Source organism: Oncorhynchus clarkii, chromosome 9, assembly GCF_045791955.1.
Source record: "Oncorhynchus clarkii lewisi isolate Uvic-CL-2024 chromosome 9, UVic_Ocla_1.0, whole genome shotgun sequence".
NCBI lineage: Eukaryota > Metazoa > Chordata > Actinopteri > Salmoniformes > Salmonidae > Oncorhynchus > Oncorhynchus clarkii.
In genome coordinates, this window is record NC_092155.1 from 39,760,465 (window position 1) to 39,778,567 (window position 18,103).

The window sequence follows — 18,103 nt, forward strand, 5'->3', positions numbered from 1 at the left end:
AGCCGAAGCCAGGACAAGTCTCTTCAGCTGTGTTTTCACCTCAGGTGGACTGTGTCTGTACTGTATTTAGGGACAAGCCAACACTCTGTGGTATCGGAGTACCATATCAGCTCACACATCTGGATACAGTATGGGGACTAGAGGTCTGCTCATGACACTGGTAAGGTTTGATGTTTGAAATCAATCATCTGCTGAATAGAGGGTCATTGGAGAGGGTCGCAGTGGTTTATCATGCTCAACCATTTACTTGGATGTAGTTTGGGATGGGACTTTCTGTGTTCATTCAGACTAGGATTGGAATAGCATATTTAAATCAAATGTATCATACTGATTAAGTAACCAGAGTTTAAGCATTTTGTGTTGAAGATATAGTGCTTTAGATCTTTGGGTCTGGAAGGTGGGCGAAATCTGGAAGTGTGATATTTTTTTTTTAGCAGTGTTTAGTAACCAGTATACAGTCTTACATTCATGTGCTCCTTCTCTGGTTCAGGCTGTTGAAGAGCTCCAGACTGCTTTTCAGTCACCACAAGCCTCCGTTTATGGTCTCAAACTGGTCTTGAATGTTCAAAAAAACTAAATTCATAACCTTTACCACATCTGGTGGCTCATCCATTGAAAAAGTGTAATCCTATAAATACCTACAGGTTAAGTCGGAAGTTTACATAGACCTTAGCCAAATATATTTATATATTTGTATTTCACAATTCCTGACATTTAATCATAGTAAAAATTCACTGTCTTAGGTCAGTTAGGATCACCACTTTGTTTTAAGAATGTGAAATGTCAGAATAATAGTAGAGAGAATGGTTTATTTCAGCTTCTATTTCTTTCATCACATTCCCAGGGGTTAAGAAGTTTACATACACTCAATTAGTATTTGGTAGCATTGCCTTTAAATTGTTTAACTTGGATCAAACATTTCGGGTAGCCTTCCACAAGCTTCCCACAATAAGTTGGGTGAATTTTGGCCCATTCCTCCTGACAGAGCTGGTGTAACTGAGTCAGGTTTGTAGGCCTCCTTGCTAGCACACGCTTTTTCAGTTCTGGCCACACATTTTATATGGGATTGAGGTCAGGGATTTGTGACGGCCACTCCAATACCTTGACTTTGTTGTCCTTAAGCCATTTTGCCACAACTTTGGAAGTATGTTTGGGGTCATTGTCCATTTGGAAGACCCATTTGCGACCAAGCTTTAACTTCCTGACTGATGTCTTGATATGTTGCTTCAATATATCCACACAATTTGTATTCCTCATGATGCCATCTATTTTGTGAAGTGCACCAGTCCCTCCTGCAGCAAAGCACCCCCACAACATGATGCTGCCAACCCCTTGCTTCACGGATGGGATGGAGTTCTTCTGCTTGCAAGCCTCCCCCTTTTTCCTCCGAACATAATGATGGTCATTATGGCCTAACAGTTCTATTTTTGATTCTTCAGACCAGAGGACATTTCTCCAAAAAGTACGATCTTTGTCCCCATGTGCAGTTGCAAACCGTAGTCTAGCTTTTTATGAAGGTTTTGGAGCAGTGGCTTCTTCCTTGCTGAGCGGCCTTTCAGGTTATGTCGATATGGGACTCATTTGCTGTGGATATAGATACTTTTGTACCTGTTTCCTCCAGCATCTTCACAAGGTCCTTTGCTGTTGTTCTGGGATTGATTTTCACTTTTCGCACCAAATTACGTTAGTCTCCAAGAGACAGAACGCTTCTCCTTCCTGAGCGGTATGACGGCTGCGCGGTCCCGTGGTGCTTACACTTGTGTACTATTGTTTGTACAGATGAACTTGGTACCTTCAGGCGTTTGGAAATTGTTCCCAAGGACTGGACTCTATTTATCATGCATCCTTTTGCTTTATTACAAATGCCAAATAACTCACCCACCATTGCACCTTGGACCTCACTTTATATGCGCAGAAAGATACATTTGTACATGTTCATCTACAAAGGCCTTTCTGGTAAACTCCCTCTTTACCTCTGTAGTCGGGTCTCCTTCACACCAGTCTCAACGTCAACAGTGAAGAGGCGACTCTGGCATGCAAATTGCAAAATATAGACAACATTGCTGGATAACATAACGAAACAAAATATTTTTTGGTTCCCTTTTAAAAAAGCTACATTCAAGCTTGCAGGAATAAATTGCAAAGAAAAAGCCATATCTCAGACTGGCCAATAAAAACAAAAGATTAAGATGGGCAAAATAACACAGACACTGGACAGAGGAACTCTGCCTAGAAGGCCAGCATCCCGGAGTCCCCTCGTCACTGTTGACGTTGAGACTGGTGTATTGCTGCCAGTTGACGACTTGTGAGGCATCTGTTTCTCAAACTAGACACTCTAATGCACTTGTCCTCTTTCTCAGTTGTGCACCGGGGCCTCCCACTCCTCTTTCTATTCTGGTTAGAGCCAGTTTGCGCTGTTCTGTGAAGGGAGTAGTACATGGTGTTAGACTGACGAGTTTCAAAAGAAAGTTATTTGTTTCTGGCCATTTTGAGCCTGTAATCAAACCTACAAAACCCACAAATCTAAAGACCAGTTTTATTGCTTTTGTAACCAGCACAACAGTTTTCATCTGTGCTGACATAATTACAAAAGGGTTTTCTAATGATCAATTAGCCTCTTAAAATTCTAAACTAACACAACGTGCCATTGGAACACAGGAGTGATGGTTACAGATAATGGGCCTCTGTACGCCTACGTAGATATTCCATTAACAATCAGCCGTTTCAAGCTACAACGATCATTTACAACATTAACAATGTCTGCAGTGTGTTTCTGATCAATTTGATGTTATTTTAATGGACAAACATATGTACTCTTCGTTCAAAAACAAGGACATTTCTAAGTGACGCTAAACTTTTGAACAGTAGTTTATATAAATGTATATATAGAGAATGAGATGGTGGTGAGATGAGCTCAGCTAAATGTCTTTATGTTCCCATGGCTTTCAGTCCCATTCATTCTTATGTACACTTTAACCGTACCTTATTGAGCCCCTACTCACAATAGAGACAGGCTCACCTTTCAGGGAAATACATTTTTTAACCAATGCATCTGTTCTTGTCTGGTTTGCTCTGTAGTGTCTGGGGATTGTCAGTGTGTCCTCTGAAGAGTTACTGCATCGGCAGAAGAGAATCTGGATTGTAGACTCTTTTAAGATAGAAGAGGCGAGGCCCGGACCTTATCCTTATGTACTGGGGACCGTAAGTAAAGATCACCCACTCTTTTGTCGAGAGGGAAATGCCTCATTTTTCTATGTAATCACATGTGCATTGATACAAACACACACACACACATGATCGAACAAGTAGGCGGACGGACGGACACGGGTGCACATGCACGCATACGCAAACACACACACACAAATTCATGCACTGAATGGATGTTTTGTTTCAGGTTCAGATTGAGAAGGCGTTCCGTGTGGGTTTCCATCTACATGGTCAAGGGGTTGATCTGGAACCCAGAGGAAAACTGTCCATCAATACAGACACCGGAGATATCGTAGTTCATGGAGAACTAGACTACGAGCTTTACCAGAAACTTAAGGTGGGAGAGAATGGAACTCATTAACCATTAAAAAAATACAATTAAAATATATTTTTTAATGACATTTAGAATTGGCCAAATAATTTATTTGAAACAATTCTAATTCTACAAATTTTAATTACACTGAACAGAATATAAACGCAACACGTAAGGTGTTAATCCCATGTTTCATGAGCTGCAATAGAAAATCCCAGAAATGTTTCATATGCACAAAAAGCTTATTTCTCTCAAATTTTGTGCACATCAAGAAGCTGATTAAACACCATGATATTACACATTTGCACCTTGTGTCCATGTATACATTGTTTTTCTCAGAGGCTATCCATCATTTTTTATTTTACCTTTATTTAACTAGATAGGTCAGTTAATTAAGAACAAATTCTTATTTTCAATGACGGCCTAAGAAATGTGGGTTAACTGCCTTGTTCAGGGGCAGAATGACAGATTTTTACCTTGTCAGCTCGGGGATTCGATCTTGAAACCTTTTGATTACTAGTCCAACGCTCTAACCACTAGGCTACCTGCCGCCACATTGCCCAGTCTGCGCGATCAAAACAATCTTGAAGCATGGATTCCGATTGGTCAGCCCAACGTTGAATCGACCTTAGCACCGGTACTTCCTGTTTGAGGTTCTGTCTATAGGAAGGGAGGAGAAAAAATGTAGTCGTGATCTGATTTGCTGAAGGGAGGGCAGGGGAGGGCCTTGTAGCCATCTCAGAAGGGGGAGTAACAGTGCTTGAGTGTTTTTGCGGCAAGAGTCAAATGTGTCAATGTGTTAATAGAACTTCGGTAGAGTTTTCCTCAAATTTGCTTTGTTAAAATCCCCAGCTACAAAATATGCGGCCTCAGTACATGTGGTTTCCAGTTTGCACAGAGAGAATAGGGACTGTAACATACTCATAGAATCATGGCTCTCTCAGGATATACTGTCCCCGTCCATACAGCCAGCTAGGTTCTCAGTACATCGCGCAGACAGGAATAAAGAACTGTCCTGGAAGTAAAAAGACAGTGGTGTATGTTTAATGATTAACTACTCGTGGTGTTTTAACCCTCGCAAGGCTGCCGGCCCAGACAGCATTCCTAGCCGCTCCTCAGAGTCTGCTGTCCCCACTTGCTTCAAGATGTCCACCATTGTTCCTGTACCTAAGAAAGCAAAGGTCACTGAACTAAATGACTATGCCCCACAGCACTCACTTCTGTCATTACGAAGTGCTTTGAGAGGCTAGTTAAGGATCATATCACCTCTACCTTCCCTGACAACCTAGACCCACTTTAATTTGCATACGGCCCCAATAGATGCAATCCCTATCGCATTGCACACTGCCCTATACCATCTGGACAAGAGAAATACCTATGTAAGAATGCTGTTTATTGACTATAGCTCAGCCTTCAACACCACAATACCCTCCAAGCTCATCATTAAGCTCGCGGCCCTAGGTCTGAACCCCTCCCTGTGCAACTGGTTCCTGGACTGCCTGACGGGCCTCCACCAGGTGTTGAACACCTCCACTACACTGATCCTCGTAAAAGCAGGGGAGCTGGTTCTACTCTGTTTGGCCATTTTCTGTTGCTTTGTCGTGAAAAACTGAGCGGGTCGAACATAACACGTCAAACCTGTAACACATCAATAGACAGGCTAGAAACTGAATTTTGCATTCAATTGCCCCTCCCTGTTGCATAAAACAAGCTTCCATTCCCCATCACAAAGTGATTCATGGACGAGTTAACTAGTAAATACCAGTTGGAGGGCCATTCAAGTGTTTTTTTAACACTTGGTTACGAACACACCACACCATAACACCGCTAACCATCCACTGTATAACAAATATTAATTTGAAGCACAAGACCTATACTTTGACATATTGTGGAATGTTGTGCGGTGTACAGTTTTTGTTTCAATCGATAAAAATGTAAATAAAAATATAGAAAAACAGTGCCCAATCTCTCATTACTTCATTCAACTGATGAGAGACACTTGAAGAGTTGAATTCCAAAACACCAGCTGTGGAAAAGGTATTCAATTGTCATGATAGAGTAAAAGTACAGATACCTTAATTAATAGAAAATTACTCAAGTAAAAGTGAAATACACCCAGTAAAATACTACGTGGTTTTAAATATACTTAAGTATCAAAAGTAAATGGAATTGCCTAAATGTACTTAAGTATCAAAAGTAAAAGTATAAATCATTTCAAATTCCTTATACTAAGCAAGCCAGGCGGCACAATTTTATTTTCTTTTTTTCTTTTCGGATAGCCAGGGGCACACTCCCACACTCAGACATTTACAAACGAAGCATTTATGTTTAATGAGTCTGCCAGATCAGACGCAGTAGGGATGACCAGGGATGTTCTCTTGATAAGTGTGTGAATGGGACCATTTTCCTGTCAAAATGTGATGAGTACTTTGGGCTGTCAGGGAAAAAGTACATTAATTGTCTTTAGGAATGTAGTGAAGTAAAACAAAAACATACTGTATATATCTCATAGTAAAGTAAAGTACAGATACCCCAGAAAACTACTTAATTAGTACTTTAAAATAGTTTTATTCAAGTAATTTACACCATTGCAAAACACTATATATCTATTTTCAGAAATGTTGGTAAATTTGCTTTAACTGTTTAAATACATTCTTAAAGAAATTGGTGTCTTTTTCACTGTCTAATCATGACACGTCGTTGTTCTTTTCCACCTAGAGGAACATCTACCTACAGTATCTGAGATTGATGTTCATTGACTTCATCTCAGCTTTCAAAATCATAGTGCCATCCAAGCTTATCACTAAGCTCAGGACCCCGGGACTAAACACCTCCCTCTACAACTGGATCCTGGACTTCCTGACTGGCCACCCCCAGGTGGCGAGGCTAGGCAACAACCCATCCCCCATGCTGAACTTCGACACAGGGGCCCCTCATGGGTTTGCACTTAGTCCCCTCCTGTACTCCCACGATTGCGTGGCCATACAAGACCCCAATAGTTTGCCGACGACACAAAGGCCGATAACACAGATGACATTGAGACACCCTATACGGAGAAGGTCAGAGACCTGGCAGTGTGGTGCCAGGACAACAACCTCCACCTCAACTTCAGTAAGACAAAGGAGCTGATTGTAGACTTCAGGAAACTGAAATGGGGGCAAGCATCGACGGGCTGTAGTGGAGCGGGTCCTCGGTGTCCACATCACTAAGGATCTATCATGGTCTACACACGCCAACACAGTCTTGAAGAGGACACGACAACGCCTCGTCCCCCTCAGCAGGCTGAAAGATTTGAATTGGGCCCTCAGATCCTCAAACATTTCTACAGCTGCTTCATTGAGAGCATCATGACTGGCTACATCACCGCTTGGTATGGAAACTGCCTGGCATCCGACCACAAGGGACTACATAGGGTAGTGTTTACGTCCCAGTAAATCACAGGGGCCGAGTTCCCTGCCATCCAGGACCTCTAACCCAGGCGGTGTCAGAGGAAGGTCCTAAAAATTGTCAAAGACTCCAGCCACTCACGTCACAGACTGTTCTCTTTGTTACCGCATGGCAAGTGGTACCGATGCACCATGTCTGAAACCAAAAGGACTCTGAACATCTTCTACCCCCAAGCCATAATGATGCTAAATAGTTAGTTAAACATTTAATCAAATAGCTGTATTGACCCTTTTTACACTTTTTTGACTCATCATACAGTGGGGCAAAAAAGTATTTAGTCAGCCACCAATTGTGCAAGTTCTCCCACTTAAAAAGATGAGAGAGGCCTGTAAGTTTCATCAAATGTACACTTCAACTATGACAGACAAAATGAGAAAAACAATCCAGAAAATCACATTGTAGGATTTTTAATGAATTTATTTGCAAATTATGGTGGAAAATAAGTATTTGGTCAATAACAAAAGTTTATCTCGATACTTTGTTATATACCCTTTGTTGGCAATGACAGAAGCCAAACGTTTTCTGTAAGGCTTCACAAGGTTTTCACACACTGTTGCTGGTATTTTGGCCCATTCCTCCATGCAGATCTCCTCTGGAGCAGTGATGTTTTGGGGCTGTTGCTGGGCAACACGGACTTTCAACTCCCTCCAAAGATTTTCTATGGGGTTGAGATCTGGAGACTGGCTAGGCCACTCCAGGACCTTGAAATGCTTCTTAGGAAGCCACTCCTTCGTTGCCCGGGCGGTGTGTTTGGGATCATTGTCATGCTGAAATACCCAGCCACGTTTCATCTTCAATGCCCTTGCTGATGGAAGGAGGTTTTCACTCAAAATATCACGATACATAGCCCCATTCATTCTTTCCTTTACACGGATCAGTTGTCCTGGTCCATTTGCAGAAAAACAGCCCCAAAGCATGATGTTTCCACCCCCATGCTTCACAGTAGGTATGGTGTTCTTTGGATGCAACTCAGCATTCTTTGTCCTCCAAACACGACGAGTTGAGTTTTTACCAAAAAGTTATATTTTGGTTTCATCTGATCATATGACATTCTCCCAATCTTATTCTGGATCATCCAAATGCTCTCTAGCAAACTTCAGACGGGCCTGGACATGTACTGGCTTAAGCAGGGGGACACGGCTGGCACTGCAGGATTTGAGTCCCTGTGAGTGTGTTACTGATGGTAGGCTTTGTTACTTTGGTCCCCGCTCTCTGCAGGTCATTCACTAGGTCCCCCCTGTGTGGTTCTGGGATTTTTGCTCACCGTTCTTGTGATCATTTTGACCCCATGGGGTGAGATCTTGCGTGGAGCCCCAGATCGAGGGAGATTATCAGTGGTCTTGTATGTCTTCCATTTCCTCATAATTGCTCCCACAGTTGATTTCTTCAAACCAAGCTGCTTACCTATTGCAGATTCAGTCTTCCCAGCCTGGTGCAGGTCTACAATTTTGTTTCTGGTGTCCTTTGACAGCTCTTTGGTCTTGGCCATAGTGGAGTTTGGAGTGTGACTGTTTGAGGTTGTGGACAATATACTGATAACAAGTTCAAACAGGTGCCATTAATACAGGTAACGAGTGGAGGACAGAGGAGCCTCTTAAAGACGAAGTTACAGGTCTGTGAGAGCCAGAAATCTTGTGATTTTCTGGATTTTTTTTTCACATTTTGTCTGTCATAGTTGAAGTGTACCTATGATGCAAATTACAGGCCTCTCTCATCTTTTTAAGTGGGAGAACTTGCACAATTGGTGGCTGACTAAATAATTTTTTGCCCCACTGTATATGCTGCTGTTGGTGTTTAATTAAAATCTGTCACTTTATTCCTAGTTATATGTACATACAGTTGAAGTCGGAAGTTTACATACACTCAATTAGTATTTGGTAGCATTTCCTTTAAATTGTTTAACTTGGGTCAAACATTTCGGGTAGCCTTCCACAAGCTTCCCACAATAAATTGGGTGAATTTTGGCCCATACCTCCTGACAGAGCTGGTGTAACTGAGTCAGGTTTGTAGGCCTCCTTGCTAGCACACGCTTTTTCAGTTCTGCCCACACATTTTCTACGGGATTGAGGTCAGGGATTTGTGATGGCCACTCCAATACCTTGACTTTGTTGTCCGTAAGCCATTTTGCCACAACTCTGGAAGTATGTTTGGGGTCATTGTCCATTTGGAAGACCCATTTGCGACCAAGCTTTAACTTCCTGACTGATGTCTTGAGATGTTGCTTCAATATATCCACACAATTTGCATTCCTCAATGATGCCATTTATTTTGTGAAGTGTACCAGTCACTCCTGCAGCAAAGCACTCCCACAACATGATGCTGCCACCCCCGTGCTTCACGGTTGGGATGGTGTTCTTCGGCTTGCAAGCATCCTCCTTTTTCCTTTTTTGTTACATTTCTCCAAACAGTACGATCTTTGTCCCCATGTGCAGTTGCAAACCGTAGTCTGGCTTTTTTATGGCGGTTTTGGAGCTGTGGCATCTTCCTTCCTGAGCGGCCTTTCAGGTTATGTCGATGTAGGACTCGTTTTACTGTGGATATAGATACTTTTGTACCTGTTTCCTCCAGATCTTCACAAGGTCCTTTGCTGTTGTTCAGGGATTGATTTGCACTTTTTGCACCAAAGATCATCCCAAAGATGAACCAGACTTGTGGCTGTCTACCATTTTTATATGAGGTCTTGGCTGATTTCTTTTGATTATCCCATGATGTCAAGCAAAGAGGCACTGAGTTTGAAGGTAGGCCTTGAAATACATCCACAGGTACAGCACCAATTTTCTCAAATGACGTCAATTAGCCTCAGAAGCGTTTTCTGGAATTTTCTGGAATTGTTCAAGCTGTTTAAAGGCAGAGTCAACTTAGTGTATGTAAACTTCTGACCCACTGGAATTGCAATACAGTGAATTATAAGTGAAATAATCTGTCTGTAAACCATTGTTGGAAAAATTACATGTGTCAAAGTAGAAGTCCTAACTGACTTGCCAAAACTGTAGTCTGTTAACAAGAAATTTGTGGAGGGGTTGAAAAACGAGTTTTAAAGACTCCAACCTAAGTGTATGTAAACTTCCGACTTCAACTGTATCTAGGTTATGACCTCGTACCCCCTGCACAATGACTTAGCACTTGGTACCCCATGTATATAGCCAAGTTAAAGGTGCTGCATGGCCAATTCGACGTCTGAATTCATACTTCTTGCAGTTCACGGAGCAGCGCAGCGCTGTTGTGAAAGATGTTGTCAAGGAAATTAGTTTGTGTTACACAGGACCTCCTGCCCCCACCTACCGTCAACCAATCATGTCAATGCGAAACTAGTCGGAGCCTTCCGCATTGTAAAAAAAAAGTGGGAGCTACACGGTGATGCAGTACGCAGCTAAACTTAGCCTATGCATGCCTCCGGAGGCTCCTTAATTGCGCCACACCCTCCATACGGAACTTCCGACCACAATTTCGGATCACGCATAAATGTCTCTTATCGTTACTCATTGTGTTTTTATCATTACATTTACTATTCCATGTTTTACGTTTCTATTATTTCTCGATATTATATATCTCTGCATTGTTGGCAAGGGCACATAAGTAAGCATTTCACCGTTAGTATACACATGTTGTTTACAAAGCATGTGACAAATAACATAATATTCTTCTGACACCACCTTGTATATAGGTCCTGAATGGTAGGAAGCTTGGCCCCAGGGATGTACTGGGCCGTACACACAACCCTCTGTAGTGCCTGGGGACCCATGACAAATCTTTTCAGTCTCCTGAGGGGGAAAATGTGTTGTCGTTACCTCTTCACAACTGTCTTTGGACCATGATAGTTCGTTGGTGATTTGGACACCAAGGAACTTGAAACTCTTGACCCGCTCCACTACAGCCCCATCGATGTTAATGGGGGCCTGTTCAGCCCTCCTTTTCCTATAGTCCACGATCAGCTCCTTTGTCTTGCTCACATTGAGGGAGAGGTTGTTGTCCTGGCACCGCACTGCCAGGTCTCTGACCTCCTCCCTATAGGCTGTCTCATCATTGTCGGTGAAGGCCGACCACTTTTGTGTCGTCAGCAAACTTAATGATGGTGTAGAAGTCGTGCTTGGCCATGCAGCTGTGGGTGAACAGGGAGTAGAGGAGGGGACTAAGCACGCACCCCTGAGGGGCCCAGGTGTTGACGATCAGTGTGGCAGATGTGTTGCTGCCTACACTTACCACCTGGTGGCGGCCTGTCAGGAAGTCCAGGATGCAGTTGCAGAGGGAGGTGTTTAGTTCCTTAGCTTAGTGATGAGCTTTGTTGGATGCTGAGCTGTAGTCAATGAAAAGCATTCTCACATAGGTGTTCCTTTTGTCCAGTGGGGAAATGGGATGTGTGGAGTGTGATTGAGATTGCATCATCTGTGGATCTGTTGAGGCGGTATGCGACTTGGAATGGGTCTAGGGTTTCCGGCATGATGGTGTTGATGTGAGCCATGACCAGCCTTTCAAAGCACTTCATGGCTACCGACGTGAGTGCTATGGGGCGGTAATCATTTAGCCAGGTTACCTTCCCTAACTTGGGCACAGGGACTATGGTGGTCTGTTTGAAACATGTAGGTATTACAGACTTGGTCAGGGAGAGGTTGAAAATGTCAGTGAAGACACTTGCCAGTTGATCACGCATGCTTTGAGTACATGTCCTGGAAATCCGTCTGGCCGCACGGCTTTGTGAATGTTGAACTGTTTAAAGGTATTGCTCACATCAGAGAGCATGATCGCACAGTTGTCCGAAACAGCTGGTGCTCTAATGTGTGCTTCAGTGTTGCTTTCCTCAAAGTGAGCAACAAAGGCATTTAGCTCATCTAGTAGGCTCGCGTTACTGGCCATCTTGTGACTTGGTTTCCCTTTGTAGTCCGTACTAGTTTTCAAGCCCTGTCACCTCCAACGAGCATCAGTTCCAGTGTAGTAGGATTCAATCTTAATCCTGTATTGATGCTTTGCCTGTTTGATGGTTTGTCTGAGGGCATAGCGGGATTTCTTATAAGCGTCCGGATTAGTGTCCAGCTCCTTGAAAGCGGCAGCTCTAGCCTTTAGCTCCGTGCGAATTTTGCCTGTAATCGATGGCTTCTGGTTGGGATATGTACATACGGTCACTGTGGGGATGACGTCGTCAATGCACTTAATGATGAACCCGGTGACTGAGGTGGTATACTCCTCAATGCCATTGGATGAATCCCAGAACATATTCCAGTCTGTGCTAGCAAAATTAGTCCTGTAGCGTAGTACTTCCTGCTTTAGTTTTTGCTTTTAAGCAGGAATCAGGAGGATAGAATTATGGTCAGATTTGCCAAATGGAGAGAGAGGGAGAGTTTTGTATGCGTCTCTGTATGTGGAGTAAAGGTGGTCTAGAGTTTGTTTTCCTCTGGTTGTACATGTGACATGCTGGTAGAAATGAGGTAAAACGGATTTAAATTTGCCTGCATTAAAGTCCCCTGCCAATAGGAGTGCCGCTGCTGGATGAGCATTTGTTTTTTGCGTATGGCCCAAATGTATCTACATGTATTGGAACTACATTTTACATGACATTAAATACACTGCTCAATAAAATAAAGGGAACACTAAAATAACACATCCTAGATCTGAATGAATGAAATATTCTTATTAAATACTTTTTTCTTTACATAGTTGAATGTGCTGACAACAAAATCACACAAAAATTATCAATGAAAATCAAATTTATCAACCCATGGAGGTCAGGATTTGGAGTCACACTCAAAATGAAAGTGGAAAACCACACTACAGGCTGATCCAACTTTGATGTCCTTAAAACAAGTCAAAATTAGGCTCAGTAGTGTGTGTGGCCTCCACGTGCCTGTATGACCTCCCTACAACGCCTGGGCATGCTCCTGATGAGGTGGCAGATGGTCTCCTGAGGGATCTCCTCCCAGACCTGGACTAAAGCATCCGCCAACTCCTGGACAGTCTGTTGGTGGATGGAGCGAGACATGATGTCCCAGATGTGCTCAATTGGATTCAGGTCTGGGGAACGGGCGGGCCAGTCCATAGCATCAATGCCTTCCTCTTGCAGGAACTGCTGACACACTCCAGCCACATGAGGTCTAGCATTGTCTTGCATTAGGAGGAACCCAGGGCCAACCGCACCAGCATATGGTCTCACAAGGGGTCTGAGGATCTCATCTCGGTACCTAATGGCAGTCAGGCTACCTCTGGCGAGCACATTGAGGGCTGTGCGACCCCCCAAAGAAATGCCACCCCACACCATGACTGACCCACCGCCAAACCGGTCATGCTGGAGGATGTTGCAGGCAGCAGAACGTTCTCCACGGCGTCTCCAGACTGTCACGTCTGTCACATGTGCTCAGTGTGAACCTGCTTTCATCTGTGAAGAGCACAGGGCGCCAGTGGCGAATTTGCCAATCTTGGTGTTCTCTGGCTAATGACAAACGTCCTGCACGGTGTTGGTCTGTAAGCACAACCCCCACCTGTGGACGTCGAGCCCTCATACCACCCTCATGGAGTCTGTTTCTGACCGTTTGAGCAGACACATGCACATTTGTGGCCTGCTGGAGGTAATTTTGCAGGGTTCTGGCAGTGCTCCTCCTGCTCCTCCTTGCACAAAGGCGGAGGTAGCGGTCCTGCTGCTGGGTTGTTGCCCTCCTACGGCCTCCTCCACGTCTCCTGATGTACTGGGCTGTCTCCTGGTAGCGCCTCCATGCTCTGGACACTACGCTGACAGACACAGCAAACCTTCTTGCCACAGCTCGCATTGATGTGCCATCCTGGATAAGCTGCACTACCTGAGCCACTTGTGTGGGTTGTAGACTCCATCTCATGCTACCACTAGAGTGAAAGCACCGCCAGCATTCAAAAGTGACCAACACATCAGCCAGGAAGCATAGGAACTGAGAAGTGGTCTGTGGTCACCACCTGCAGAACCATTCCTTTATTGGGGGTGTCTTGCTAATTGCATATCATTTCCACCTGTTGTCTATTCCATTTGCACAACAGCATGTGAAATTTATTGTCAATCAGTGTTGCTTCCTAAGTGGACAGTTGGATTTCACAGAAGTGTGATTGACTTGGAGTTACATTATGTTGGTTAAGTGTTCCCTTTATTTTTTTGAGCAGTGTATATTGAAATGTATTTTTTTCTGTATGGGTATTGCGTTGTGTTATTTTAGTTTGGTTTAGTTCTTATTAACCTCTCTGATCTCCCCATCCCGGATCCGGTATCAGGAATACAGACTCAAGCTCATTACCATAACGCAACGTTAACTATTCATGAAAATCGCAAATGAAATGAAATAAATATGCCATCTCTCAAGCTTAGCCTTTTGTAAACAACACTGTCATCTCAGATTTTCAAAATATGCTTCTCAACCATAGGAAAACAATAATTTGTGTAAAAGTAGCTAGCTAGCATAGCATTTAGCGTTAGCATTAGCGTTAGCATCCAGCACGCAACATTTCAACAAAAACATAAAAGCCTTCAAATAAAATCATTTACCTATGAAGAACTTATGATGTTTTCAATGAGGATACTCTCAGTTAGATAGCAGATGCTCAGTTTTTCCAAAAAGATTCTTTGTGTATTAGAAATAGCTCAGTTTTATACATCACATTTGGCTACCAAAAAAAACCGAAAATTCAGTCCTCAAAACGCAAACTTTTTTCCAAATTAACTCCATAATATCGACTGAAAACATGGCAAACGTTGTTTAGAATCAATCCTCAAGGTGTTTTTCACATATCTCTTCATTGATATATCGTTCTTGGAAGCATGGTTTCTCCCCTCAATCAAATGGAAAAGTACAAGCAGCTGGCAATTGCGCACCGAATTCCACGCAGGACACCAGGCGGACACTTGGAAAATGTAGTCTCTTATGGTCAATCTTCCAATGATATGCCTACAAATACGTCACAATGCTGCTAACACCTTGGGGGAACGACAGAAAGTGTAGGCTCATTCCTTGCGCAATCACAGCCATATAAGGAGACAATGGAAAACAGAGCTTCAGAAATTCTGCTCATTTCCTGGTTGACGCATCATCTTGGTTTCGCCTGTAGAATGAGTTCTGGGGCACTTACAGACAATATCTTTGCAGATTCTGAAACTTCAGAGTGTTTTCTTTCAAAGACTGTCAAGAATATGCATAGTCGAGCATCTTTTCGTGACAAAATATCGCGCTTAAAACGGGAACGTTTTTTATCCAAAAATGAAATAGCGCCCCTAGAGATCCAACAGGTTAAATGTATTGCTTGATAGCTCGATAGTTTGCTTGATTGGTTGATGTATTGATTGGTTGGTTGGTTGAATGACTGGTGGATTGATTCACATCTTCCTTATCACATGGGACTACAGCTGACATTTGAGGCCCGAGATACATCCAATAATGCATTGGACACCCGGCTGGGAGTGGAGGTGGAGATTCTAGACATCAATGACAACCCCCCAGTTTTCCAGAGGAACACTTACACCATCAACCTGAAAGAGTCTACCTCACAGGGTAAAATATTCTATTTGTTTGTGTCTTTCTTTCTTTCTTTTTTCTTTTATTCTCGCTGCCTTCATTTTATTTATTGCGGATAAAAGAAAACCACACTGTGAGTTCCCTCAGAATGTTTAGGATGCATTGTTAATGTAACTGTTAAGTGTTTCCAGTTCTTCTTTGAAATATGAACTATAATTATTTACAATATGAGTGAAATAGTTTTCATTTTTTTAAGTATGTTAAAACGCAACTGTTCTGTGTTGGAATGGTGTGGACGTACCCCAACAACAAAATGGTGTGGGCGTATACTGGTCATTAAAAATATTAAATGGAGTAGACCACAGATTGGCCAGCTAATCCTCATCTGGAGGATGACATCAACCTCTATGAGGAAATAGCAAGCATTTTTGAAGCAGTCTGTTTTTAGATGTTTTTTTAAGTGTTTCATTCTCCAATTTATTATTTGGCCACACATATGAGTATAGGCTGAGTCAACAACACAATTTGAGTATGAGTTAACAGAATATACACTTTTAAAAGTGAGATTTTCAACGGACGGTTACTTTAAAATCGACACAAATTGCAGACATTGACAAACGGATTTTGCTGCGAAACACACAGAGTAAGTATTTTGAGTGAACCTGCAATGTGGTTGTCCTTTATCTATGATTGGTTGAATTGGAGCCTCTGAAACCATGACTCTCTGTTTCCTCTCACATCAGGAGATTTCGTGACAGCTGTAGTTGCAACAGATAAAGATCAAAGCAACACAAACAATGGCACCTTTGACCTGAAGATTGTCTCCATCACCCCTACGCCCCCAGACAACCTGGAGTTCTTCCTTGAGCAAAGTGGTCCAACTGGAATCATCAAATTCAAAGGGTGTCTGGAGCACGAGGTAAGAGGTGCCTCTATATATGTCTATAATCTTTCATTCATTAACTTTCAACTATAGTGTGATTGTTTCAATCTTCCACTTCAGAAATCAAAAAAATACACCATCCTGGTGGAGGCTAAAGATCGTGGAGAGGCGGTTCAGCTCTCCAGCACCTGTACAAACATCATCACTATAGAGGATGGAAACAACCATCTGCCTGTCTTCACTGGGCAAACGGTGGGCAAAATGATTCTATCCTCTTCACTTTATCACAAGATGTGGTGGAGGTATTTGTTCAAATATATTAATGATTCTCCGGAACCACAACTATATCCCTCTTATAATGTACCATCCTCCTGGGATATTATATTATTTCAGGGTGCAGGAAGCATCAAGGAGAGAGACAGAGGTGATGTACCAATTCTTCGGCTCCAGGTTTCAGACCAAGATACCAAAGGTACTGTAGCCTGGAAGGCCAAATACACTATCCACGGAGACAAGGACCAGAACTTCAGAATCACCACTGATCCAGACACCAACGAAGGAGTCTTGTTTGTTGAAAAGGTCTGTTCCCTTTCAAATAAGTTAATGCCTCCTAAATAAGATAATGTATGTCATGTGAGACTTTCAGATATTCTGCAATTTACGTTTTTAAAGTTGTGGTTCTATTAATCATATTTTTGTTGTTGTTGTTGTTGCAATCAAACTAATAGCAGACCTGTAATATTAGTTGTAGTAGAATCTGATGAACTGTGCTCATAGATGTGGTTGCAATAATCATATCCCTGTATCCATTTGTTTGACTAAACACTAAATCATCCTTCCGTAAACCACATTCTCCCTCTGTCTCCTGGTAGCCTCTGGACTACGAGGATGGCTCTCAGAGGAACCTGTCAGTCAGTGTAGAGAACGAGGCGCCCTACTTCTCTTGTAAGGTCAAAGGTCGTCCTGCCATGGGCCTGTGGAATGTGGTCACCACAGGGGGGGTAAATTTGACAGGTGAACGGCCCCTGCTGTCCACCCGCCAGGTGACGGTCACGGTGGAGGACATCAACGACCCGCCCATCTTCACCCCCACCATCAAAAATGTGACGGTGGAGGAGAATGTGGAGGTTGGTTGGTACCTGGAGACGTTCACTGCCATCGATCTGGACAGGAACCATGCCAACACCTTCAAGTAAGACTGGGGATGCATTTAACCCACCCTTCAGTGGGACTTCTGTTCTATCTCCTACTGTACAGTTCTGCAGCACCTCCTACTGGTTTATCAAGCTAGACTGGGAATCTAGGCCAGTTCTCCATGACATTTTCTTTTTACAGTTCATTACCAATTTATTACTATAATTAATTTGACCTCAAACCACAGATCATTCTTGATTTTTATAAAAATTCTACTAAAAGTGTCATACCTAGATCATATGTTGTGATGATGCACACTCTTGAAGCCAATCAGGCCAACCAAGCCAACATTTTGCTAGACCTGTAGTCGAAAACACATCTTACATGCCCAAACCATGTCTTGTAGGTACGTGAAAGAAAAGGACCCTTGTGACTGTGTGGCAGTAGACACAAAGACCGGCAAAATAACCACAACTAAGATCTTAGACCGAGAGTCACCTTATGTGAAGAACAATGTCTATCAAGTGACAGTGATTGCTATTGATGATGGTAAGAACTATAAAAAGTAATATTCCAATACAGTAAATTATACCAAAATCAGTCAAATAACACTGTATCGGTATATCATCCACGGTGCCACCAGCATGTGTCAATTGAGAGTTT

At 42.9% G+C, this 18,103-nt stretch overlaps 1 protein-coding gene across 2 annotated transcripts in view; it reads left to right on the plus strand.

The window, feature by feature from the left end:
• Positions 1–18,103, plus strand: part of LOC139416283 (cadherin 26, tandem duplicate 2) — a 26,386-nt gene continuing 8,283 nt past the window's right edge. Inside the window, exons 1-9 of one of the 2 annotated variants that reach the window (XM_071164756.1) lie at positions 1–160; positions 3,079–3,201; positions 3,395–3,544; positions 15,315–15,459; positions 16,167–16,342; positions 16,427–16,558; positions 16,700–16,885; positions 17,179–17,498; positions 17,847–17,989. In XM_071164756.1, coding sequence (XP_071020857.1) covers positions 131–160; positions 3,079–3,201; positions 3,395–3,544; positions 15,315–15,459; positions 16,167–16,342; positions 16,427–16,558; positions 16,700–16,885; positions 17,179–17,498; positions 17,847–17,989 — 1,405 coding nt within the window. In that variant the 5' untranslated portion in view covers positions 1–130. The remainder of the gene's footprint in view (positions 161–3,078; positions 3,202–3,394; positions 3,545–15,314; positions 15,460–16,166; positions 16,343–16,426; positions 16,559–16,699; positions 16,886–17,178; positions 17,499–17,846; positions 17,990–18,103) is intronic. The other variant, XM_071164757.1, reaches the window with a different exon arrangement.